The sequence below is a fragment of the Sesamum indicum genome, linkage group LG9, assembly GCF_026168435.1.
Source record: "Sesamum indicum cultivar Baizhima isolate 11 linkage group LG9, ASM2616843v1, whole genome shotgun sequence".
NCBI classification, from domain to species: Eukaryota; Viridiplantae; Streptophyta; class Magnoliopsida; order Lamiales; family Pedaliaceae; genus Sesamum; species Sesamum indicum.
This window is the reverse complement of record NC_142665.1, coordinates 15983462-16009701: the sequence shown is the minus strand read 5'-3', so window position 1 is coordinate 16009701 and position 26240 is coordinate 15983462. Positions and strand designations below refer to the sequence as shown.

General features: G+C 32.2%; 2 protein-coding genes across 3 annotated transcripts; both read left to right on the top strand.

Moving 5' to 3' along the window:
- The first annotated feature begins 1997 nt into the window (after positions 1–1997).
- LOC110013162 (putative WRKY transcription factor 56) lies at positions 1998–8656 on the top strand. Its single transcript, XM_020698995.2, has 3 exons — positions 1998–2414; positions 2496–2642; positions 7268–8656. Exons 1-3 carry the CDS (start codon positions 2101–2103, stop codon positions 7413–7415), a joined length of 609 nt encoding a protein of 202 aa, XP_020554654.2. The 5' UTR covers positions 1998–2100; the 3' UTR covers positions 7416–8656.
- Positions 8657–10953: 2297 nt separating this feature from the next.
- On the top strand, positions 10954–15677 carry LOC105178318 (small GTPase LIP1). 2 transcript variants are annotated; one of them, XM_011101783.3, is made up of 8 exons: positions 10954–11481; positions 11557–11658; positions 12778–12869; positions 12951–13092; positions 13442–13746; positions 14489–14542; positions 14622–14749; positions 15200–15677. In XM_011101783.3, the coding sequence occupies exons 2-8, from the start codon at positions 11568–11570 to the stop codon at positions 15390–15392; spliced, it is 1005 nt and encodes a 334-aa protein (XP_011100085.1). In that variant the 5' UTR covers positions 10954–11481; positions 11557–11567; the 3' UTR covers positions 15393–15677. The 2 variants fall into 2 exon arrangements, with proteins under 2 accessions (XP_011100085.1, XP_011100084.1); XM_011101782.3 differs by having other exon boundaries at positions 10955–11658.
- The last annotated feature ends 10563 nt before the right edge of the window (positions 15678–26240 follow it).

Here is a 26240-nt window from a genome sequence, read left to right as displayed (position 1 = left end):
TTGAATTAGTTGATACGATTATGTTTTATGTTGTTTGATGCATATTTGGGTTCAACAACACCGCAACAGTCAAAGGAATTTCTTAAAAATTCTAAAAATAAAATGGGTTAACCTACAAAATAGAGATTAGTACTCCAATGATTAAGTCAGTAACTGAATAATTGAAAAAAACAATAAGAAGAACTTGAAATAATGCGAGATAAAGCCAAAATAAGTGACGTGGAGTGCAAGAATGGATGCTGAAGTGAGCTTGTATGAATGTGAAAAATGAGATGGGAGCTCGAAGCCTTGTTGTTTTTTTTTTTTTTTGGATAAATGTAAGTTTCGTTAATAAAATAAGATCGTACAGTACAACAGTACTCTATTGGTGGTTTCTCCCTCGATAGGCCAAGGGATATGCCATATTCTATATAACGCACATGAACTAACAGAACGAAATAAATTAACACTGATAATCCTCTGTCTAATATCTTCCATAATAATGATGGCTATGACATTCGGTGGTCACTCTGTATTCAAACAACAAGAAGCCTTGTTGTTTTGCAAGAAAAAAAAGTGTTAAGTGTGAGGGGCCAAAGTAACTTACCTTTTGAATGACTAGGACCTTTCTTTATAGGCAAATCTAGATGAGATTCAGGAGTTGGTTATAGATAATTTGCATATTAACCTAATCCCCTGGATGTTAGCTAACAAATGAAAGTATACACGCCTATTTTGGACATATCTTTAGAGACTTATGATCATTTGAACGAACATTACCCAATTAACTCGAGAAATAGAAAAATTAGTTATTAGCTTCGTTGTCCAACTGCTCCCGCTCATACAGGAGGAGTTAGTTGGAGATCTTTTAGGCTGATGTTGTCTTGACGTAAGAATCCAGATGATGTGTCATCCTTGTTGTCCAGTGTGTGGGCGTGCCGATTGGGCCTTATTTTTATTTCCTACTGTGTTAAGTTAATTTTGATGAAATAAGTTTGATACATTTTGTTATCGGATCAGTAAGGCTTAGGCCTACTGGGCTGATAGATAGGGGCCTACTTCTTTGCCTTTGGCTGATAAATAGGGGAGAATTGTTTAAATTAGTTGATAAGATTGTGATTTATATTGTTAATAGTGTCAAACGAAATAATTTTTTTATGTGATGAAAATTTTTACTTTTTATTGGTGGTGTCAAATCAAGTATATATCTTTTCAAATGAAATTGATAGTTTTATCTTTTATTAATTAAGAATTGTTAGTGATGCCATGTTAAATTATTATGAAAAAAATTATTACTCGTATATAAAATTAATAATTAATTTTTTTTCTATGTATATAAATATATAAAAAATTAATAATTGATATGAGAATGATAATAATATATTTTCAGTGAAAATATATATAAAGAAACATATTTTCACTTTTATTATTATTTCAAAAACTGAAAATAAGAAACGAAACGGAACCAAACATGCATAATTTACAATAGTTAATTAATATTTATTACGATTTTGGCCATGATAAAAATATCCGACAACATGGCTTCTAATTACTATTAATATTTTGATTTAGTTTGTAAAAACAACGACTAATAGCCATTTTACAGTATATTAATTTTTTTATTTATAATCATAATAATTAATTATAATAAATTTCTTCTAATAGTCATCGAAGACGAGAATATTATTCTTGTAGACTTAAATATTAAAGGATTACTGCATCCTTTACCACATGATTCTTATTATTTTTTATCTTTTTTTATTTAAAAAAAATATTTCAAACGCACATCAAATATACATACATATATATATATATGTTGACAACCTCATCACATCAAAAAATAGTGACATTGCATTATATATATATCACACACTGATAGGTGGTCCAATATTTATTATTATTTTTATTTCTTCTAGATAAATATGTATGTCCCTTATTCATTCTATTAACCCCAAAATGCTACCTGACGTCAGCACGATGATGCAATCATTCATGTCCAATCTTTTACTGCCACGTGTGTTGGAGCACCTTCACTGCGTAGCTCTTGGAAATGGCCCATGAAGCTTCATGCATGTTAGAGAAAAAAATACAAACAAAAATCGAAAACAAATTTAATTATAAATGGAATTGAACATCAATTTTCCACTCTATTCCAACATCTTCAACTTCACGCCCAAAATGAAAACTGCTCCCCAATTCCAAGATTTCCCTAACCCTAACCCTAATTTTGAAGATCAATTTGCATATACAACAACCCATCATCATCATGATCAACTCAACGGTTCCAAGTACTTCCGCGATATCTTCAACTACCTCATGTCCGACGAGGACTTGGAGGAATTAACTTCAGATCTGCACAGTAGAACTGCTTCTGAGAATATTGCAGATCTCTTCGATCAGTTTTCGAGCTCAGCTCCGTTTGTTGATCATAACATGCAAGTCTTGTCTTGCTAGCACTTAATGATCTCTCCACTGCTGGTTTCTTTGTTTGAATCTCTGTTTGTGTTTTTTTGCAGAAAACGTAGAAGAAAAGTGAAAATATACAAAGCCCATGAGGAGTTTAGGCTTGCGTTTAGAACAAGATCTGATCTTGAAGTCATGGACGATGGATTTAAATGGAGAAAATATGGGAAAAAGAAGGTCAAGAGCAGCCCTAATCCTAGGTAAGACCATAGAAGAGCTTTTACTATGATGAAATAATCTATCTTTATTTTCTTGTTTGATGTCTAAGCTAAAATATGTAAGAAAATTAAGAAGATCATAAGATAAAAATTATCGCTGGTGTAGTAACAATCCTCCTATCTACTCTTACACATGCAATTTCAAGAAAGACAGAAGTAGACATATATAGTACCATATATATATATATATATATATGGAATTACACACACGAACCCCAACATGTGGATGAGAATACATACATATACACATATAGATACAAGCAAAATTATGAACATACACTCATAACGTGTATATTAGAGGGTCGATTCATTTTGATAATTTTCGTTTCAAATAATTTTGATGTATATATATATATATATAATATGGGATTACTAATAAATGGATATATGACTATATATTTGTCTAATTTTATTTGACCATAGACGACTTTTAATATATATATATATATATATATATATATATCTTCCTAATAGGCAGGCAGCTTATTAGAGGGTTGGTTTATTTTTTTTATAAATGTGGTTATTCTATTTTTCATTAAAAATAATATTGATGTATGTATAATTCTTGGATTACTAATAAACGGGTACGTAGACGGCCTTTGGAATACATACGTGTATGATTTTTTTGATTAATTGAACCTGAATTACGATTTTAGAGATTTTGTTTCTCTTTCATAGTATAATTAATAGTATATACACACCATACAATATATTTGATTTTCTCTAACCATCTATTTAAAAATTTTGAACTACATGTGCACATGCATCCTTCACCATGTTTAATTTGTTCAACTTTGGGAATTTAATTAGTGTTGTGAAATATGGGGAATTAAAACAAATCTAAGGTAAAATTACACTTTTTAGTGTTATATATAGAATAGGTGTTCGTCATTTTTAGTCTTTTATTTTATATGATTTTAAAAATGATCTTAAAATTGGGACTTACAATCGAATTAAATATCTCGAGTTTTTTTAAACTTTCGTGAAATATAGGATTATAATTCTGTAAAACAAAAGACTAAAAGGTGTTGGATTCTTAATTATTCTATGATACTAAAAGCGAAATTTGACCAGAATAAAACACAAAGATGTATCTGGCTAATTTATTTAATTAAAAAGAATTATGAGTTTGTATATTTTGTAATGTTTTTTCTCAAAATTTATAATGTATTAAACTTTATTTTAAGATAATTGTTAGCTCTTGAAGTCACTACAAATTAATAGATATATATTTGGTACATTATAAATAATTATGGTAAATCAATTCTATAAATCATGACTAGTAATTGATGTAAAAACTCAAGTCTTAACCAAAATAAATTAATATTTGTCATGATTTTACTTGCAATCGAAGTATTTGACATGATTCTTAAGTAGATATATCGAAAACATCTGATATATATTATATAGTTATGTCTAATATTTTGAGCTCGTTTTTGCTTAAACAATAGCTTATAGTTGTTGTGAAGCAGTAGTAAACAGTCATTGACCACTGCCCAGCAACGATTCTTGATTTTGATTTTTGTGAATATGGCTAAAATATTTATCAGGTTAAAAGTCATAGTAAAAATATTTATTATGATTCATAATCATGTCAAAAATAGTTTTCATAATAAATAAATTAAATTCTTACATATATTAATTTTATTTAATTATAATAAATAATAATTATTTATGAGGACTTCAATTCATAGTCAGTAAAATCATAGACAATTATAAATCTTCTCCAGTGTTAAAGTGCTCCTTTTAATTATTTACTGTTCTAATTCTATTCATCCCTCAGCCGCCTAAGCTGTTTCACATGTCTTGTCCCAGTTCATTAATACACACATACACATGTGTGTGTGTGTGTGTGTGAAAATGTGTGGCTTCTATCAAATTCATCCATCAACCATTACAAACCCCACAATTCTAATGTTTGATTAGCCTAATTGGAATGGTAAGATTGAAATTTTATAATAAAAAGAAATATATGTATTTGTTTCATCATAAATATTAATATAATAAAAAAAATGGTAATTTTCGTCTTGTAATTTAGAGGTGGCAATTTTGGTCCAGTCAAAAGAACGAAATTTTTAAATATTTAAATCTAAGCTATAGGACGAAAAATAGTAATTTTCCCATGTAATCGTGTCATTACAAAATAATAAATTATTTTTTATATTTTAAATTACTGTGGTTAAAAAACCACGGCAACTCAACAATTTCTACCACGGTCAAACAAAAAAAATCAGTACAAAAACTTTAAATTTTGGTCGCCGTCAATCAATCAGCATTTGTCATGATTTGAGATAATATTACTCAATATTATTCATAAAATCATAGTTTGGCTCTGCAATTTACAATATAAAAAATAATGTATTATTTTGTAATTTTCAAATAATCACTTTTGCCATTAAAATCAATCAAAATCATTTTTTGATGAAAGTTACAATAACTTTTAGTCCCACTGCAATTAACTTTTATCTAATTATGCCCACTGCAAAAAAATTATTACTTTCTGCTCTATTAATCATTACGATTTAAATTATAACAAAATAATATTATTTACCATGACTAGAAAAACTGACGCGAAAACTTAAATTTTGACTATGGGCTAATCATCATCAGCTATAGTTTTATCTGTGATTAAGATATTTGTCATAATTTTCAGCTGCAGCAAATATTTTGACTTTGCTTTAAAAAAAATGTCTAATAGTCATTGGAGAGCCGTCATGACTTAGTATCCAGTATAATTTTTTACTTTTAATCATGGTAATTGATCATGGTAAAAAAATTATATTTCTTCTAGTGACATTATTATGCGCGCATACAATCTTAAATCCTGTATTAACCTTAAGAATGAGGTTAATTAGTTTAATATTTAATTGCAATAATCTGCACTTGTACAACAATTAGGAGGACACTATATATACATCACTAAGGATTTGTTTGGTTGGGGCGAAAAATAGGTGTATAAGAAAAGTGAAAGTAAAAATAGATGTATAAGAGAAAGATCGGTGTTTTGTTAGGGAGAATAGTTGGAGAGAAAGTAAAACTAGATGTAAATGAAACCCCCGTTGAGTCCAATTTCGTTTTCATTCAAAATTAAGAGAAAATATATATTTTATTTAAATTCAAATTCTTTGTTTGAAGTCATTGCTAGTAATTTTTATTTTATTTAAATTGAATAGTTTTAATTATACTCGTTTTGATGAATATTTTTATTAATAAAAAATAATTTTACTAATAAAATTTTTAAATTTTTTATGTACTAAAATCATTTTAGTATAATATTAACTTGCTTATTGTTTTAACACAAAATAAAGATAAAGGGTTAACTGATAAAATCACAAAAATTAGTCATTTATTTTCAATCTATCTTCCTTGTCCCAAATTAGGAGAAGTATTTGAGATATACTCCGTTCCAATTATACTAAATAATTTGAAGGAAAATTATTATTTCTTTTCTCCCCTTACCTTTTCACTTTTCGTCCCATTTTCGCTTCCCTTTTTCTCTTAATTGAACCAAACGAATTCTAGTTGTCTTCAGTAACAACTTTATGCACAATTTTTGTCATTAATTTTTTATAATAACAACTTGGGAAAAGTACTATTTTAATCCGCTAAGTATGCCTAATTTTAGTTTTAGTTCGATAACTATGTCCATGTTTTTGTTAGGTCCAGTAACTTACGAAATTGTTTACTTTTAGTCTTCTGACATATTTTCGGACAATTTTACCCCTATGAGTTCATATGGACTAAAACTGCCTTTCAAAAGTTGTATAGGGGTAAAATTGTCCGAAAATCTGCCAGAGGACTAAAAGTAAGCAATTTCGTAAGTTACTGGATCTAAACAAAAATAAACATAATTATCGGACTAAAATTAAAATTCGACATACTTAGTGGATTAAAATAATATTTTTCTCTAACAACTTTTACAAAATAGTAATCACTATTGAAACCATAAATTGAATTATTGTGACAAAATAAAAATTCTTGTTGCTAAATTTATAGAATAATTAGGGTTGATATTAAAATTGTCTGTTAGTTTTCTTTGTCATTAATCTTCTCTTTCATTATGGTGTATATACATATTGTCTAAGAATTATTCATTTACAACTGCATCCTTTTCATTAAGATTTGGATGAAAAATACTGACCTCAACAAAAAAAAAATATACATAAACTCCTAATTTTACGTTTAATTATTTTATAGAACCTATTCGCGACGTCGCTAATTTATTCAGCATTATGGAAATATTGCATTTTGATAACAAGTAACTGATGATAAATAAAATTACCCTCTTACAAGTATAGAAATTGTAATTTGTCAATTATATCAAATGCTGAGTGAAGGATAAAATAAAAGTTTTATAAATTTTTTATTGACGTCATCATCTTTCGCTCATATCCTAGTAGAATGAGTACAGTTATAAATAGAACCTGGGAGCGGTATAAATGTAATTCTGAATATTTTTTGGGTGGAAACAATAAGTTTTCACTTTTAAAGGGGGTTTAAGTGTAATTAATTATATTATATATATGCAAACTTTAGACCCTTTCTGTATATAGAATTACTTTTTAGGGTAGAAGAATGTAATAATGAAATAATGATGGATGAAACAGGAATTATTACAAATGTACAAGTGAAGGATGCAGTGTGAAGAAAAGGGTGGAAAGAGATAGAGAGGATTCAAGCTATGTGATTACAACCTATGAAGGAGTACACAACCATGAGACCCCTTCCCTCAATATTCATATCTCTTCTCTATAAATCCCTCTTCTTCTTTCTTTCTTTTTTAATAAAAAAGAATATATATATATATATATATATATATATATACGGAATATATAGCATCTCCTAAAATAAAGTATAAATACACGAACTTTTTCTGTATTTTGTAAAATTACAATTACACTCCTTAAGGTTGTAGTTGTAATTACAAGCGTATCCTCAATTCAATACAAAATTTGCACAAACAACTTCTTACACTTACACCCCTTAGGGGTATATCTGTAATTTTATAAAAGATAATGAGTATTTATATATTTAAACATAATTTCAAGGGATGTTAATATTGTAATTTTTTACCCTTTTATTTTTGTACAAACCTAATTAATTTCTCGAATTAAGTATGGTATTGTTTATGTAATATTTTAATAATAATAAAATTATAATTATATATCCTGAGAGATGTTAGCGTAATATTTTGCGAGGGGTGTTTGTTTAAGATTTGTCTTTAAATAAGGAGTATAGCTGTAATTATAACTATAAAATATGAACTGTCGCTGTAATTTTTTAAAAGATAATGGATGTTTGTATATTTTAGCCTAACATCAAATCATGTCAATGTAATTTACCCTTTTATTTATGTATTAATTTGAATAATAAATTATTCGACTCAATTCGAATTTTTTGTTACGCTATTTTCAGCTATATTATATAGATTTAAAATTTACGATGAAGATTGAAAATATATAGTTTGAAATAATAGTTCAACGCTTTCACTTTCTAAAAGAAAAATTATTACAATTGTTTTTTATGAGGTTTGATGTAAGTACACGTTATATGGTTTGAAAAATTACATCTAACACCTTTGATGTTTGTTTTCACTAACAAATAAATCCATCCGTTTGTCAAAGTTACTGAATTTGCTGATAGTAGAAAAAATTGAATAAAATTCATATTTACTCCCGAATAACTTATTATAGATCAAATAAATCTTTTATAACTAAACTATTATTATAAGTTGAAAAAGTATAAGGGTAGTTTGGTAAAAAAAGATTTATTTGATCTGAAATAAGTTAGTAATAACTAGTAAGTCAACCGAGGATAAATATAAATTTTTATTCAACATTTTTGGCTAATATAAACAAATTAAGTGAATTTTGGCTAATGTAGGGATTTATTTGTTAGACGAAAATAAATGTTAGGGGTAATAGTTGTAATTTTTTAAATTATAAGGATTTACTTGTAATTATATTAAATTTTAGAGGAGGAAGTAATTATCCCTATGATTTTTTATTTATGACATCATTGTTCGTACATCCATGAGCTCACAATTAATTCTATCTGATTGTATCTAAGTGGGCCTGGAAAAAGGTTTCAACAAAAGGGTTCAGCCCAATTTATCTGTTGGGCTGGACCAGAATGGCCTAAGATTGTTATTTCTGGCCCAATAATATTCTCGAAAGTGGGCTAAATGGGCTTCAGCTTCGGCCCTAAATGAATGGGCCTCTAATGTTGACCAAAATCAGAAGGTAAATAAGGACTAAGAATTTTAAGCTCACATTGAGTTTAGTCGGATATAATTTAAGATTAATTACATTTAAACCCCATTTAAAAGTATAAATTACATTTTCTCTTAAAACTTTTTAAAAATTATAGTTATACCTATTAAAAAAATCTTCGTTTACAATTGATTTCATTCCACTAGGGTTTCGATAAAAAATGATGACATCAACAAAAAGAATTATATAAATTTTTATTTTTTACCCTTTATTCGATATTTTTCTAATAATATATTTATATTTTTAAGAGGATAAATATAATATATATATCATAAAAATATAATTATAATGAAATATTATTTTTAAATTATAACGATTAAATAAAAAGTAGTCGTTGATAATTGAAAAACCTAATCAAATTTTTTGTACATGTTTTTTTTTTTGCAAGGTCGTAATTGTATTTTCATATGGTCTAATAATATAAAGATGGTTTTAGTTTTCCCTGTCAAACTCCTCTTTTTTTTTTTCAATCATATTATTTTATATAGAGGTGAATAGTAGTTTACCCCCTGTAATATTAAAAATGAGCACACTATCCCTCTATGAAAAAAATATAGCAGTTTACCTTCATGTACTTTTTAAAATGAAGCAATTTACCTCCTTACATGGAGGTAAATTGTTTCATTTTAAAAATCATAAGGGAGTAAATTGTTGTATTTTAAAAAATATAGGGAAGTGAATCGCTATTTATTTTTTTATAAGAGGATAATTTGCTTATTTGCGATCACAAGGGAGTTGTTTGTATTTTCTCCTTTTATATAATAATATTAAATCAACAAATTCTACAATTGGAAAATATCTTCCAACATACATATAATCTCGTGTTTTTTTTATTTAAATAAATTATTTCCGGAGTTTCTGCCACGCTGTTGAGCAAAAACGCGACTTTAAACACTGGCCGTGAGATGAAAGGGATTAATATGAGACGTGGGCTCAAATGAGTTTGGGGCCGAATTGAACAAATCCAGCCGAAACGACATCGTTCAAAGGGAAGCTAGGGCAAATCAATTGAAGGGAAGAATTGGGAATTGAAATTCCCTCACCCTCTTCTCCATTTTCTTTCTTCTCTTCCCATCTCCATTTCTGTTTTTGTTCTATTATGTTACAATTTCTTGAAATTCGTCGTAATTATAATTATTACAATTACATTCAAGAATTAAACATCGTCTGACTAATATCTTCTTGTGATAATCTATTATAGAGGTATTTATTTGACGTTTATTAATTTTAGAGGATTATTTATAATTTTTTAAATAATAAATAAATATTTGTAATTATAATAAATTTGGGGAGTCTGTTGTAATTTGGTACATTATAAAAAAAATTTAAATTAATCTCGTGATAGTCTATTATAGATGTATTTATTAGATGTTTATTAATTTTAGAATTGTTTATAATTTTTAGAGAAAAGTATTATTTTAGTCCGCTAAGTATGCCTAATTTTAATTTTAGTCCGATAACTATATTCATTTTTGTTTAGGTCCAGTAACTTACGAAATTGCTTACTTTTAGTCATCTGACAGATTTTCGGACAATTTTACCCCTATGCAACTTTTGAAAGACAATTTTAGTCCATATGCACTCATAGGGGTAAAATTGTCCAAAAATCTATCAAAGGACTAAAAGTCAACAATTTCGTAAGTTACTGGACCTAAACAAAAAATGGACATAGTTATCGGACTAAAATTAAAATTAGGCATATTTAGCGGACTAAAATAATACTTTTCCCTAATTTTTAAATAATAAATAAGTAATTGTAATTATAATAAAATTTGGAGAGTATGTTGTAATTTAGCATATAATAAAAAAAAATTTAAATTAATCTCGTGATACTTTATTATAGAGGTATTTATTTGACATTTATTAATTTTAGAGAATTATTTATAATTTTTAAATAATAAATAAATAATTGTAATTATAATAAAATTTTAAAGGGCCGGTTGTAATTTATCCAAAAAAAAAAAAAATGGAAATTTAGACTAATCTCGTGTCTGTATACCCGTCAGGATTTAGCAACTACCAAAGTCGCAATCCCAAATAGTAGCTGAACAGTCCGAACCCCAACCGTACAAACTGTCGATCATCAATCACAGAGAGTGAATTTGGAGTTCTTGGCCTAAGCAATCTCATCTCGTATCACTCCTCTTGATCTCTGAGATTTTTCACATGCTAAAAGCCGAAAACCCGTCAGATTTTCTCAAGGAAATTGAAGTTTATCATCAGCCGAAGCTATATTCTTTCAGATCTTAGTTTGCCTGTTTGCGTACTGAAGAAGACAAGCCGAATTTTGGACTACAATTTTTTGATTCTTAGCAGTATTAAGTTGAAGGATGGGAGAGTTTTGTAGGTATATTCAGATTTAATGTTATTCTCTTGAAATTTTTGGAAGACCGGTCCTTTTTGATTCGTATGGGGATTCGCAATGCTGGGTGCTTCGGATTGAATTCGTTCTTGGTGTGACATGGGTTTTGGGTTGGAATCTGAAAGACCCATTTTGAGGAAATGCTGTTTGTCCTGGAGATTTAGTTTATTTCTTGATGGGACTTGAGGTAGCACTGAGTTGAATATTGTTTTGGGTATATTGTAATTTCTTTTCTATTGAAGGATAATTTTCTGTTCTGGAGGGGGAAGAAAAATGTTTTGGAGGGAAAGGGAAAGGGAGACTAAAGAGCAGAATGGTGGGCCTCCAGTTGGGCAGATCAGGGTGCTTGTTGTTGGAGACTCAGGTAAATGAATATTGTTTAGCAGATCTTATGTTGTCGTTGTTATTATTCAATAATGTTTTCTTGATTGTCTGCTTGACTTTTAAGATAATCTTGTGAACTCTTTCATGGCTTGGTTAAGATGCTTTTGAATTGGTTGATGTTTTAGCGGTAACATTTGGAGTTGTTGCAATGAGGTTTGTGTTAATGTGTTGTGGATTTAAACGAAAATTATGTGACCATTTCAAGAGCCGAAGCTTGTCAGTATTCTGGATGAAGTGAGCTTCAGGTTTGCAATGGGACTTTAAAAAAATTGAGATTTGCTTCTTGTTATCCTTCATGTAAAAGAGTATTAGAATCAAGGATACAAGATTTCAAAGCATGGTGCTTACATAGTCTAAATGCTTTCCTTGTTCCCATATATAATGGGACTTTTCGCAGTCATGGTCCTGTCGTGGACTTTAGCAAACAACTTAATGATGATGTACCGGAAGGACAAGAAGTTGTTATGGGTGGACCTTTTAATGTAGAATGTTTGTATGGATAAACATAACGCAGGCCAGGAATGTGATAAGGGTAGATAATTTTGGAGTGGAAGAAATGCTCGTGGTTTAGGAGGTGTTTAGAGTTGGGTTATGATGCCCCAACATCAGGTTAAGTCTTGAAGAGTTAGTTCGTAATACAAGCATTGGGGCAGCTGATCAACTAATTGGATAAAATTGATATGAAATTCACCATAAATCAAATATATGCTTCAGTTTCTACCCTTCCCCTACAGTCTAACTATTTAGTTTTCCACTCTCTAGTTGAATGCGATTAGGATATTAGAGAAGTTCTAAAATGTTGTACTTATTGATGTTTGAATCATTGATACATTGGAACAGCTCTGAGGAACCTGCTCTGTGCAACTTCATACTTTAAACTTTAAGCAGATGATTCTTATGCGCTCTGCAAAATGCTATTCTATCTGGTTGTAAATCTGGATTTACTGGAAATGAAGTAGTTAGGACCTAGATTTTAATGCTGGTCTCTGGATGTAGTAAAATTATATTTTTTTTCTTGTATTCAGTTGATAATGCTATAGACAATGATGCTTTCAAATCATATTATTCAGCCCCCATATTAATTGCAATCTTTGTTCAGGTGTTGGGAAAACTTCTCTTGTTCATCTGATTATGAAAGGTTCTTCCATTGCTCGACCTTCTCAAACAGTTGGTTGTACTGTTAGTGTCAAGGTAAGACTTCTATTCATCTTTTAAAATTGATTTATAGCTAATCATGTGGATGAAGTTGATGAGTTTTGTTGTTCTTTGCAGCATACAGCTTATGGAAGTTCTGGTAGCTCATCAAGTAGCATGAAAGGTGACGCTGAAAGAGATTTTTTTATTGAACTGTGGGACATATCAGGACATGAACGTTATAAAGATTGCCGGTCTCTGTTTTATTCTCAAATCAATGGTATGTAATCATCAGTCTTTGCTTGTTTAGATTTTCTTATGACAAAGTGTAGCTCAGGACAAAGGATTGGCAATAAGGTCCTCTTCATTAAGTAAAACTCTAGTCACAATGCATGTTTTTTTTCTGTAAGCAAGTCGTGCCTGTGGTTTCAACCCATCCCAGGTTGACGTACCCAACATTCATTAATTATTCTTTAACAGAGCGTTTCTACTAATTTACTGTTAAATAGGAGGTCTTTGATTTATTTTACATTGCCAAGTTGGATGATGTGGAATTTGTTTTTCTTTCACTGTGAGGTTCTTCATCATAAGCCTTTTGTCTTCTTTTCTGCCGTGGTCGTTCATGTTAGGTGTTATGTTTGTTCATGACCTTTCTCAAAGAAGGACAAAGACCAGCTTGCAGAAGTGGGCTGCTGAGATTGCAGCAAATGGGACTTTCTCAGCTCCTTTGGGATCTGGAGGTCCTGGGGGACTTCCTGTTCCCTATGTTGTCATTGGTAACAAAGCAGATATTGCTTCAAAAGAGGGCACTAGAGGGAGCAGTGGTAATCTTGTTGATATAGCTCGTCAGTGGGTTGAGAAACAGGGATTACTTCCATCAAGTGAGGAACTTCCGTTAACTGAGAGTTTCCCTAGTGGTGGAGGACTTCTCGCTGTAAGTTAACTTCATATCTGGCATTTGTAAATGCTTTATGGCGTCTGATCCTTGGGCTGCTTGCTTGATTGGCATATGAATATTAAGATTTGGAAAAAAGCATGTGTTGTATATAGGTGTTTGAATGTCTAGGTTATGTTCTGAGGTATTCGTCAATTGGTATGATGCCATCTTGGAGTAGGCCTTGATGATTTGGTTAATTAAGCATCATCTTTTGCAAGAGATCAAGGTCTTATAACTTCTTTTGCACCAACTCTTATTTGATCTAGTCAAAATATTTTAATGTTTCTGTTTTCATGTTTCCTACGCACCATAATGTGTTTGTCATTAGTGGTGTTCTTTCTCTTTTTATGTGATCATTTAAATTTCCATGTACACTATAGCGAATCAAGGTTGCGGTTGGGGTTCAACTTATCATGAAAATCAGCTCCATTGGGGTTTAAGACTTGGTTAGGGAAGTACCATTGTGTATCAAATTTGGTTCTCTTTCGGACGGCAATGATAGAAAGCACTTCTTAATTATGATGAGCGCGAACGTCTATTTTAGGCAACTATTGGTAGATCGATGGTTTTCTTACCAATATGCTCTCCCTCTTTGTTGCCAAATTATTGCGTGCGAAAACTTGATGAAGAGACTATGGCTTCAGTGCTTTCTGCTTACTTGAGGCAAATCTGATTCATGAATCTCATGTTGAACGTATATTTGTTGTATGAGTAAATGGATTTGGCTTTCTCAACTCAGGCTGCCAAGGAAGCCAGATACGACAAGGAAGCTGTGATGAAATTTTTCAGAATGGTCTGTATTTTGTACGTGTTATTATCGTGCTTCGTTTTTGTTGGTGCTACCTTTTAAATGAGTTGCATGTTGGTTGTAGTTGATCAGGAGGAGATACTTCTCCGATGAATTGCCTGGTGCAGCCCCATGGTCTGCCCAAGTTAATCGGCCACTGCCACAATCGGGTGAAATAGTAAGTGATGACGATCAGCAATACAGAAGTCTGAGGTAAGTTATTCAGAACACTGCCTAGAATAGTTTGTTCACATCAGATGCATGTTTCGGCTTTTTTGGTTTCATCTTTTAGCTGAATGCTCGCCCATGTTCTTAATGAACACACCGTTCAATGCTTTTTATTTTTATTTCTCCTGACTAATACAAAACATAAAACCAAATATATTAAAAACCACATATCTCATCTCTATCTCTCTTCTCTGTGAAAAACAAAGAATAACGCATCAAGCAAAATTAAACCAAACAAAGCCAGACTTCCTCTGATATGTTTTTATGGAACCATGAATGCTCTTGGTTGACTAGTTTTGTCCAATTGCATTTTCTGAAATATACGTCTACTTTCAAGATTTTATCATCTGACAATAATGTACTTTTGTCGAACGAGCTTTCTTTCTTCAAATTTTTCTACCAAAGCTTCTGAGTTCATCTTCCGTTGATTTTCAGTCTAAGTGGAGACCCGTACAAGTACAACATTCTTCCTCCCCTTCCGGCTCAACGCAACCTGACACCACCACCGACACTCTATCCACAGCAGCCCATGTCGACACCCGACAATTACAACATCCCCAGATTTGCATACACAAGCTCCCAGGAGATCAGTACTGCAAGATCAAAGCGTACAGATATAAACGTATAAAATCTCAATCCACCCTTATAAGCTCAAGCGAATACGTTCAGCTTTATGGAATATAGTTTTTTTGTTTTCCTCTGTGGGGTGCTAAGGGTGTGCCTTCCAACTGCTTGTATACAACTCCATTCTTTCTGCTAATCTTGATTTTCAATTATTACTTGTTCTGTTGTAATTCTTTCAGCTACTATTGGAAAAAAGGAACCTGTCTTTGCGGTAAACGCGAAACTCTATATGGATTTCATCTTTAATTACGGATTTTCTCTATTTGAAATTGAGAATTTGCTTCATCTATTTTGAGGCCTTCAGTATTATACAGTCACAAGGTAATTATATAAACATCCCTGAAGTTTGATATAATTATCGAACTACCCAGGCTCAAATTATTCAACAATAAGATCATCACAGAAGTATATTCGCTGGTTCTATATATGTCGTATATATACATAAAATACAATATAAATTATAATACAAATTGCAATATAAGATCCAATAAAAAAAAAAAACCCATATAAGAATATAATTGATTTAATTATCACACTATACGAAATTGTATGAACACAAGTATTATGTTGTGATCGTGGCCACAGATCATGAACAATTGTTACCATTCTCTCTCTATATAAATGTATATATATATAGTACAAGAAGAAATTCAATGTATCAACTTTCTGGCAACATGAGGTTATGTGGAGAGTTCATCCCTCAAATTGCACAGGAACTGTATAAGAACACTGATTTTATTACAAAGTAGTTGCACAAGAGTATATTTTCACTTACATTTTGTTCAACACAATAATACTTTTCATTTCACAATGTACATTTTACATGTACTAATCGAATAAAGACAAACAAAGCAAGGAAATTAATCAAGAAACTTCTTATTTTCCGAATAATTAAACTACATACCTAATTTCGATTTATTATACCTAACAATTAATATATGTAGTAGTACATATATATATATATATATATATATATATATCTTCAGCCCGCTACAGTTATAATAAAAATTATTTCTTTTCCCTGCACAATGCTTCAAAAACAGGCAATCGGCTTTTCCCAGTGCCATAGAGGACGCTGTCTATGTACTCATTGATGGTATCCTTCACGAATTCCTCATTAATAGCTTTTGATCGAGAAGAAATAGATATTATATCATCTGATAAAGGCGACCATTTGCTATTTGTCTCTGATGTGTTCTTTGTTGAAGTTGTCGTTTGCTTGGTAACGTTGGTTGTCACGTTGATTTCTTTTCCCTTGTTCGGAGCTTGCCTGATACTAACATTGGCAATAGCACTGATTTCTTTTCCCTTGTTAGGAGTCACCCGTGATGCCATTATAATCCTTTATCTACCAAATCCCGAATACATATATGAATGTAAATTTATTTGATAAATGACAAGATTTACATACAAACAAGAAAAATACAAAACCCTTTTGATTTCTTCATCAAATGCAGTGTTTGTGAATACCATTCATCTCTCTCTCTCTCTATATAAACACGTATATATACGTATGTATATGTGTGTGATAGTGTGTTGAGAATTAGGGTTTACACATACCTTGAAAGTTTATGGAGCTGCTGAGGTGCGAAGAAGAAAATCTTAATGAGATAATGAGTTTTAGATTTACTATTTCAATATTTATATAGAGATTGAGGAGAGAGATTTAAGGAACATAGATATGATTTTCAACTAGGATTCTAGTATATCCATATATATTTTACGATATTATACCTTTTTCAACTATGATTCTAGCTACTATATCCATATATATTTTGTCTACGTTTTCATATGATTCTTCCTCCATTATGGTTGTGTTTATTGTTTTCTGAGCTTTGAATTTGTGAACTTTGATTTTATACAATATATATAACAGTATTTTATTGTTTTTTCTTTCTTTCCAGCCCATATAATAAAAATCTGAGCAAAAAATATTTTAATTTTAAGAACAAATTGAACTAAATACACAATTTTTTTATTTTTTTAATTGATTCATATATATACACCTTATACTCAAAAATATTCTTTTTGGAAAATTATTTTTTTAATCATTTAATTTTGCTTACTATTAATTTTAGTGATCTTTTAAATTTATCGATTTTAATTTTAGTTTGATAACTTTTAAAATTACTTAATTTTAGTCTTTTGACCCAATTTAAGACAATTTTACCCCTACACAGCTTTTCAACAACATTTTACCCCTACACAGCTTTTCAAAATTATATTATTTTTTCATAATTAACTGAATTATTAGTATATGACAGTAATTAGAATCGAAGAAAGAGAAGAAATAAATAAATAAAGGATTTCAAATGGGAAAATTTTGATTAAAACTTTTAACATCGAAACTTGATTATTAAAAATGAAAATCTATCCCATATATATATATATATATATATATTTGATCTCCATGAATGGATGGTGATGATTAATTGTAATGGTGATGAGAAATTCTCAATATTTCTCAATCATATTTGTATATTTGATCTTCATAATAAGTGGATGGTCAGGATTAATTTTGGCAGCATCTCTCACAAGAATATTTTTAAATACTATAAAAGCTTCTATATTTGTAGGCAAAATTTTATTTTTAGACCTGTAGGATAGGAGGTTCAATATTTTTAATCTTTTGTTCTATGAGATTTTTAAAATGGTCCTGAAATTAGGAAAATTGGACGAATTTGGTGCTTTGGTTAACAAAATTTTCAAAATAGTCCTAAAATTGAGAAAATTAGACACATTTAGTCCTCTACTTTACGAAATTTATGGAACTAAATATGTCGAGTTCTTTTTCTTTAATTCTGGGACCATTTTAAAATTCCATAACATAGAAGACTATAAGTGTTGAACCTCTATTTTATGTGACTAAAAGTATAATTTTGCGTACCATTGTATTTAATTAGACTCGTTCAAATCTTGTCTCAACTCCTATACTATCTAAAATCTTGTATCCATAGACTTCTACATTGATATACAATATTTGATTTTTTTATAACATTCTTAAATTTATATTGCATTCTTAATATTAACCTTTCGAACAGTTGTTTTGAAAATTGTTCATGTATGTACATGTCTTTTGTTTTTTCTTAGCGAAATGAAAGCAAGATTTTAAATATTTTATCATTTCAAGGAGTTTAAAATTAAAACACGCAGAGCACTGTGCATGGTAAGAGAGAGAGAGAGAAGACATTCATCGTCAATTGACTTGAGATAGAATGGATAGTTTTGGGAGGATCAAAGATAAGGTGAAGGTTCTCGAAGAACATCTTGATCGACTGGCAAAAGATGCAATAGTAGTGAAGCTGCTCAACGAAGGGTGGCTTTGTGCAAGGAGTTGGAAGAGGTCCTTTTTAGGGAAGAAATCATGTGGAAGCAGAGAGGGAAAGCTCAATGGTAGCAGACAGGAAATCGGAATACTGCCTACTTTCATTCTAGGTAGAGCTCAAGTCAGAAGAAAAATTCGATTGCTCGCCTGAGGAACCAAGATGGCCGATGGTGTGTTTCGGTAGATGAGGTGCAACATACAATTTCGGAGCATTTTGAGAACCAATTCCGTAGCACCAACCCGAGGGATGAGGATATCAACGTGGTGCTTGAGGGGATGACGGCTAGAGTCAGTGAGGACATGAACGCGATTCTCAATCAACCATTCTCAGTTGATGAAGTGAGAATTGCCATCTCTCAGATGCATCTCTATAAGTCTCCAGGTCCTGACGGTATGTTCCCCGTTTTCTTTTAAAAATATTGGAACATAGTGGACAACGAAGTTACATCTTTTGTTCTTGATTTTTTGAATAATAGGGAGTTCGATCCTAGGTTTAACTTTACTTACATAGTTTTGATTCCTAATTGCCTTAGCCTAGAGCATGTTAGTCAATTTAGACCTATTAGTCTCTAGAATATCACGTATAAGATTGCCACGCCAATCGCTCAATATCTATCATGAATGACATCATTTCAGAATTTCAATCAGTTTTTATGTCCTATAGATTGATCACTGATAACATCCTTGTTGCATATGAGGTTAACATAGGTCTAGACCCATGCAATTGTGTGGTAAATTTGCTAAGCGTAATAATAACTACAAGTTAGTATGAAAGGGAAATAAACTTGCTTTAATAGAACCGTGCAAAACAGTTAAATTTTGAACGTTTTCAGAATTCCATGAAACTTGACCCAAATGTAGGTCTAGACCCATGCATTTGTGCGGTAAATTTGCTAAGCATAATAATAACTACAAGTTAGTATGAAAGGGAAACAAACTTGTTTTAATAAAACCATGCAAAACTTAACCACTACCTAGCTCACAAGTATTGGGGTTCAGTGGGACAAGTGGTGCTCAAACTGATAAGCTTAGTTATTTCCACCCTCAGTGAGGGCTCCATTAAGGGGACCCACTTTCGCCATATCTTTTCTTATTTTGTGAAGAAGCGTTGAGCAATCTTCTTAGGATGCCTGAAGCGAGGGATGAAATCAAGGGACTGGCAATTAGCCGTCAAGGCCTTAGGGTGTCTCACCTACTATTCTTGGACGATACATTGGTTTTTTGTCAAGCAACACATGCGACATTGGAGAGTGTCAAGTGCATCTTAGAATGGTTAGAGGTGGCATCTGGCCTCATGATGAATATGGAGAAGTACTCGATGGCCTTTAGTAAGAACACATTGGCAGCAGGGCGGGAGGAGCTTGCAGTAGTTTTTGGAGTTCGAATCGTGGAAAAGCACGACAAGTATTTAGGCCTACCAGCTGTGATAGGCCGCTCAAAGAGGATGGTGTTCCAGTATGTTAAGGGCCGAGCATGGACCAAGCTTCAAAGCTGGCGCTGAAACTTATTGCAAGCGGGTCGTGTGGTTCTCCTTCAGTCGGTTATTCAGTCTATGCCCACATTTGTAATGAGTTGCTTCCTTTTCCTACTTTCCACCTGCCATGAGATAGAAGAAATGATGACGGATTTCTTGTGACATAATAAGGAGAATAGACACGTTCATTGGATAGCATGGGACAAATTGCGCACTAGGAAGGAGGAAAGAGGGTTGGGATTTTGGAGGCTACACTTATTCAATAAAGCTTTGATTGCTAAGTAGCTATGGCTATGGCGCGTTATTTCAAAGTATGAATCTTTGCAGGCCTGAAATCTAAAACATAAATACTTCCCTAATACGGACGTCTTTTTGGCACAGGTTGGACCTTCTTGCTCCTTCACCTGGCACTGCATGATGATGTCTAGATTGTATTTGATTCAGGTGGATTCTCGATGGTAGATTGGTGATTGCTGAAGTGTTAGTATTTGGAAGGATCGTTGGATTCCACGTTGTTGTTCAGAGTGCTCGCCGTCCCGCATTCTCTCTAGTTAAATGCCACGATTAATGTTCTATTAACCAATGGAAGGAGGAGTTGATAAAGGCTTTTTTATTGTTGAGGATGTTGATGCCATTCTGTCAATCTCGGTAGGAGGGGTGAATTCTTTGCAATGACATTACGAGTGTCATGGCCATTTCATAGTACGCAGGCTTTGCAGCTCGCCTATTGAGAGGTCCCGCGTGGGTCTGTTGAGCAAAGGGGAAACCTCATCGTCAGGTACAGCAAGCTGGAGCTTTAGTCAACTCGTATGTTGTCGAAAGTTCATCTTTGCATGGAGAGTTGGGCTGATGTTGGAAAAATATGACCCAGAATCAAAATGGTAGGCCCAAGACCACAACACCTGGAAGGCTAAACCTGTTACCTGACCTATCTCTTTTGGCTTAGCCCTTTTACTCCACCCGGCCCATTACCCCACTCAGTTTCCCTTAATATCTCTCTCTCTCACCCTCTGCAGAACAGAAAATCTAACCTAATTGTTATCTCTCATCTCCTCGTATCGCTTACCCTTCTCTCTTGAGCAAAACAGTGCCGCCCTCATCTCTCCCCCAAAATGTTGTTTCTCCTTCGACGATTATTCCTCTCTCTTTCTTAGAAATCAATGGTATCCCTTTATAAATACTCCGATGGTTTACCCGATGATAACAACTGAATCAGAAAAACTAATCTTCTATCTCTTCCTCTGATAAAATAGTTCTTTGTGAACTAAGTTCCTAAGTGGAATTCTACGTGGTTGTAAGTGGTCCTTTTATGGATCATCTTTTGGTGGTTTGATTTGGGGTCTATGTGACCGGGCTTGGTGGGTGTTTGAGTTCCCGAGCCTTTGTGGCTGGTTTTGGGTGATAAAGCAACTGGTGTTGTGGTTGTCGGCCTTTGGTGGTTGTGGGCTATTCCTACCGGATCTAGCTTACTAAGCCATTTATCCTTTTGGTCCTTGTTCTTTATAAATCTGTTAATATTGTCTCTGTAATTATATTTGTTATTTTTATATTATAAGATCTGTTAATATTTTTTGTAAAATTGGATTATAATATTAAGGGTTTTTCAAAACACATAATTCCTTTGTAATAGTTTGATTAGGGCTTATATTTTTGGCTCATCGCTGGTGGTGTATATTCCCAACAACTAGGAATGACGTTGAATCTCGAGCGCCGGGGAAGGGGTGTGTGATTATGAATGGCGCCTGTCCTTGGTGTAGAGATGAATATGAGGATCTTATGCATACTTTACTCCGGTGTTCCTTTCCTCGTTAGGTTTGGGCTTTGTCAAATCTTCGTTGGCGATTCATTTCGCAAGAGAACAGAGATCCGGAGGCATGGTTGCGAGCCTTGCACGGGCTGTAGGATGGTAATGAATGGGGAGGTGATGGAGAGGGTTGTTTGCTTTGAGGAAGCACTAAAGAAGAAACGCTAAACCGAGTTTCTGCTTATTTCTTTAAGTGGTGCTATTTCCATTCTTTTGATGTTTAAGTACTGCACTTTATCTTTCTTATTTTGATCCATCTACAAAAAAACATTCTTTTCCTTGAAAAAAAAACAGGAGTCTAATAATATTATAATTAGATTTTGTGTGAGCATTGTTTATCTTCTAGGCTTAACTGTATTTACCTCCTTGTATATAGAGGAGTGGCAAAATAGAACCGTAGATATAAGGGTGACAAATAATAACCCGAAAATATTTTTTTTTGGACAATTACTGGATTTCGACTACCGATGTTTTGAGTGTGGCTAATATGTACAAATTTAGAGCCTTTTTAATTGAGAGTTTTGTTGATAATAATTTTTTTTTATACTTCATCCGACACATAAGAGCTTGGCCAAATTGCATATTACCTTCCCGTATATTTAAAATTCAGCTAAAAATCTACTTTTGTTTCAAAAATAAAAAAAAACCCTTTGTTTTTTTAAATATAGCACACTTGTGCCTCACTATTAGTTGAAGTTAATGGTGTTAATTTTTCTATCAAAAGACCGCTATGCTCTTATCTATAGTTTTCATGACTATTGAATTTTTCTATTGCATAACAGTTGTAAGGTTTAATCAATACATCTCAACTATTAGATCTAAATTATTAAGGGTCAAGATTTAATTAATTTTAATATATATTATATCTACAATTATAAAATATAAATTATTATTTATAAAAAATAAAAAATAACAAAATTACCCTACCCTCGCCACCCACCCTAACCCCCTTGCACCGCCAAACACAGAGGCGGGCAACATTGCCACCCAACACTGAGGAGGTGACGACGACGTCACCAAGGCAAGGGGGCGACGGCGATGCAGCGGTTGCCTAGGGAAGTTTGGGCGACTACAACACTGGGTGATCTGGGCAACCGTGATACGGCGGCCACCTAGGGTAATTTTGAGCGATCCCTATGCGTCACCGTCACCCAATTTTTTTTACGTTTTTAATAAATTTAAAACTAATTTAAAAACAATCAAAATTTAAAGACGATAAGAAAAATTGATTTAAGTTTTTAAAATTTAAAAATAGTAAAGGAAAGTATTAAAATTTTCATTATAAATATATATACTAGTAAACTTTAAATTTAAATTTAAAGGACTCTGTTCAAAATATGACAAGCCGTATTGAGAGTCTCTTTCCACAAATACTTAGGTAACCCGGAAGTTAACAGAAGACTGTTAATCATATCTTTAAAAGTTCTAATCTTTCATTCAACTAGTCCATTAGATGAAGGGGAATATGGAGGAGTCTCTTCATGAATAATGCCAAATTTTTTTGACAATATTCATTGAACTTACTCGATTCATATTCTCCTCCTCAATGAAACCTTAACGAACTATAAGATAAATAACCTTTACCAACAAAAGCACCAAATCATTGAATTAAAACTTTATTCAATTTAAATGATAATTCATAACCCTTATTAACTATTACAGAACCACTTATTATATTTTTCCTAACAGTAGGTACATGATGAACTCTTTTTAATGACAGAACATGCCTTCAAGTCCACGATTCCTATCCCAAGTATTTTAGCTGTACTGGAGTTCCCCATACTTACTGTCCTTCCATTGATGGCCTGATAAGATAGAAACAAAGATTTATCAGTAGAAATATGCACATTTGCTGCAGTGTCTATCAACCAATCAAAAGATTCATAAATACTCAAGACTTCGGGTTGTACAGGAACATACCTTTTAGTTGCTCTTGAGGTGCTATCATCGCTAGAACCTCCCACAACCATAGTGATAGTTGTCTGCCCAGTCTTGGCCTTTTTAGTAGGACAATCCTTGGCCCATTGTCCAACCTGCCTACAGTCCCAGTAGGGTTTGTTTGCCTTTGATTTCTTACTTTTTACGACTTTACTTTTGTTGGTGGTTTTTGAGTTGGAGTTCACGTTATTTATTTTCTTTTTCTCAATTATTAAATTTGCCCTGGGTTGATGCTCAACAAGCATCTTATGGGTTTGATTTCTGTGTTCTTCCTCAATACTGATTGCGATCATGAAATCATCTAGAGACAGTTTCCCTTTCTGATGTTTGAGCGTCATGCAAAACTTTCCTAGGATTTGAAAAATTTATCCACTATGGACATGACCAGAAACTTCTCAGGAAGCTTCATGTCGGCATCAGACAGAGTATGCTCCAAATTTATAATCTCATGCGTCTATTCAGCTACAGATTTTCTCTTGACCATTTGATACCTCATGAACTTGGACATAAAATACTTTCTAAACCTTTGCTCTTCATTATTATATTTCCTATCCAACTCATCCCACAGAGATTTTGCAGTGTAAAAGTCGGAACAATGGACATCACATAGCGTATTTGACAATGCTGACAAAATAGATCCTCTGCCTTTGATCCAGCTCAGCCCACTACGAGATCTCCGCAGTCTTGGGATGGGTTTCAGTTGGTTCAGGTCTAGTCACCTGAATCACTCTCAACAGCTCTTTCATTGTCAACCATATTTTATTCTGCTATTGCCAACATTTGAAAATTGGCCCAAAAAAATCCGGCAGACAGCACCAGTCAACTTTTGAGGTGATCGAAATAGCAACAAGAATAGCCTCGGCCATTTAATAATTTGAGAATAATACACAGATTTAAATCACAGAGAAAACAACAATTTAAAACTCTTTAAGTTCCAACAAATCCAATTTTTTCAAGATAGTTCTAATTTCTTCAAGATTGTTGGAAAAATTCATATCAACAATGCGTAATATCATTTTGAAATTGATAATTGGATATATTAATTGTTTTTAAAACCAAAACACAAATACCCACGTTGGAGCAAAAGAATAAAGACTACGGTTAGATATGTTATTTTACAATAAATTAAAGGATAACTTACAATTAGAGTTGTATCGTAACAACTTCCGGTCCAACAAAAAACGACACACTAACCAAATCGCAGAAAATCTGCTTGCCTTGAAGAAATTATATGCCTATCCAAAAGTGCACCGGGCATTACGCAGCTTCTTCTAAGATTAGACGTTTACCGTTTGCTTAGTATTGCACTTATACTGACAAACACCTCGAACAACATTCAGTAGCTGTTTTACCGAAACTAGAGCTCAAAATATGAATTTTGAGAGAGAACTCAAGTGGTAGAGATGGGAGAAGAGAAATGTTCTCGGTTGTGGTTTTGGTGTTTCAAATGAAAATGATTAGCCTTTTTATAGGCATTTCCAGCAATAGCATTAAAACACGACATTTAAGAAGGACATTTAACCTCCAGTTGAAACCGCCTAGAAACGGCCGGTCAACCATTTTAAAAATACAGTTTGAAGACATTTTGACTGAAAAAGGTTGTTTTTGCTCATGACCAGTTAAGTTAAATTCAAAGTTTTCTGCTGCAAAAAATGACTAAGAAAGATTGTTTTTGTTCATGTCCAGTTAAGTTAAATTCAAATGTTTCTGTTGCAAAAAAATATTCCTATATGGGATATGCTCTTCTTCCAATTTCTTCCTCTTAACCTATGGATTTTATCATGTAATTTAATTCAAATTAGAACATATTCAATAGATTTTTCTTTTCTGAATCAAATTTTATATGCTAAATTTATTTTGCATTTGGCATCCATATAAGCATTATATGTATATGTATACGTACACACTATACATATATAAAAAATTCATATCACTTCTATATATATATATATATATATATATGCGATAAAAACAAAAATATTAACTTCCTAGCAACATGTGAATGATATCTTAGTCGGACAGTTGGTTAAGGCTGAGATCTATAAACAAGTTTTAAGTCATGGGTTCGAGTTTCTCAATTTATAGAAACATTGAGGTCATAATTACTGTTTCTATCAAAAGAAAGGAAAAAACCTTCCTAGCAACATGAAGCAATGTGGAGAACTCATCCCTCAAGTTGCACAGAAACTGCACAACACACAGTTTTGCAATTCGCACAACAGTAGCACAAGAGAATTCATTTCACTTACACCATATATAATTTCGTCAATAACATAATTTTGATTTAACAGTATGCATAGGGGCCAGTTTG

What these genes read in the sequence shown, in the direction of transcription:
- LOC105178318 (XM_011101783.3), top strand. Translation starts at nt 11,568, where the DNA reads ATGTTTTGGAGGGAAAGGGAAAGGGAGACTAAAGAGCAGAATGGTGGG. An exon ending in TGATGAAATTTTTCAGAATG is followed by an intron (nt 14,543 to 14,621) that starts GTCTGTATTTTG and finishes TGTTGGTTGTAG; the next exon opens with TTGATCAGGAGGAGATACTT. An exon ending in CAGCAATACAGAAGTCTGAG is followed by an intron (nt 14,750 to 15,199) that starts GTAAGTTATTCA and finishes GTTGATTTTCAG; the next exon opens with TCTAAGTGGAGACCCGTACA.
- LOC110013162 (XM_020698995.2), top strand. Translation starts at nt 2,101, where the DNA reads ATGGAATTGAACATCAATTTTCCACTCTATTCCAACATCTTCAACTTC. An exon ending in CCGTTTGTTGATCATAACAT is followed by an intron (nt 2,415 to 2,495) that starts GCAAGTCTTGTC and finishes GTTTTTTTGCAG; the next exon opens with AAAACGTAGAAGAAAAGTGA. An exon ending in AAGAGCAGCCCTAATCCTAG is followed by an intron (nt 2,643 to 7,267) that starts GTAAGACCATAG and finishes TGGATGAAACAG; the next exon opens with GAATTATTACAAATGTACAA.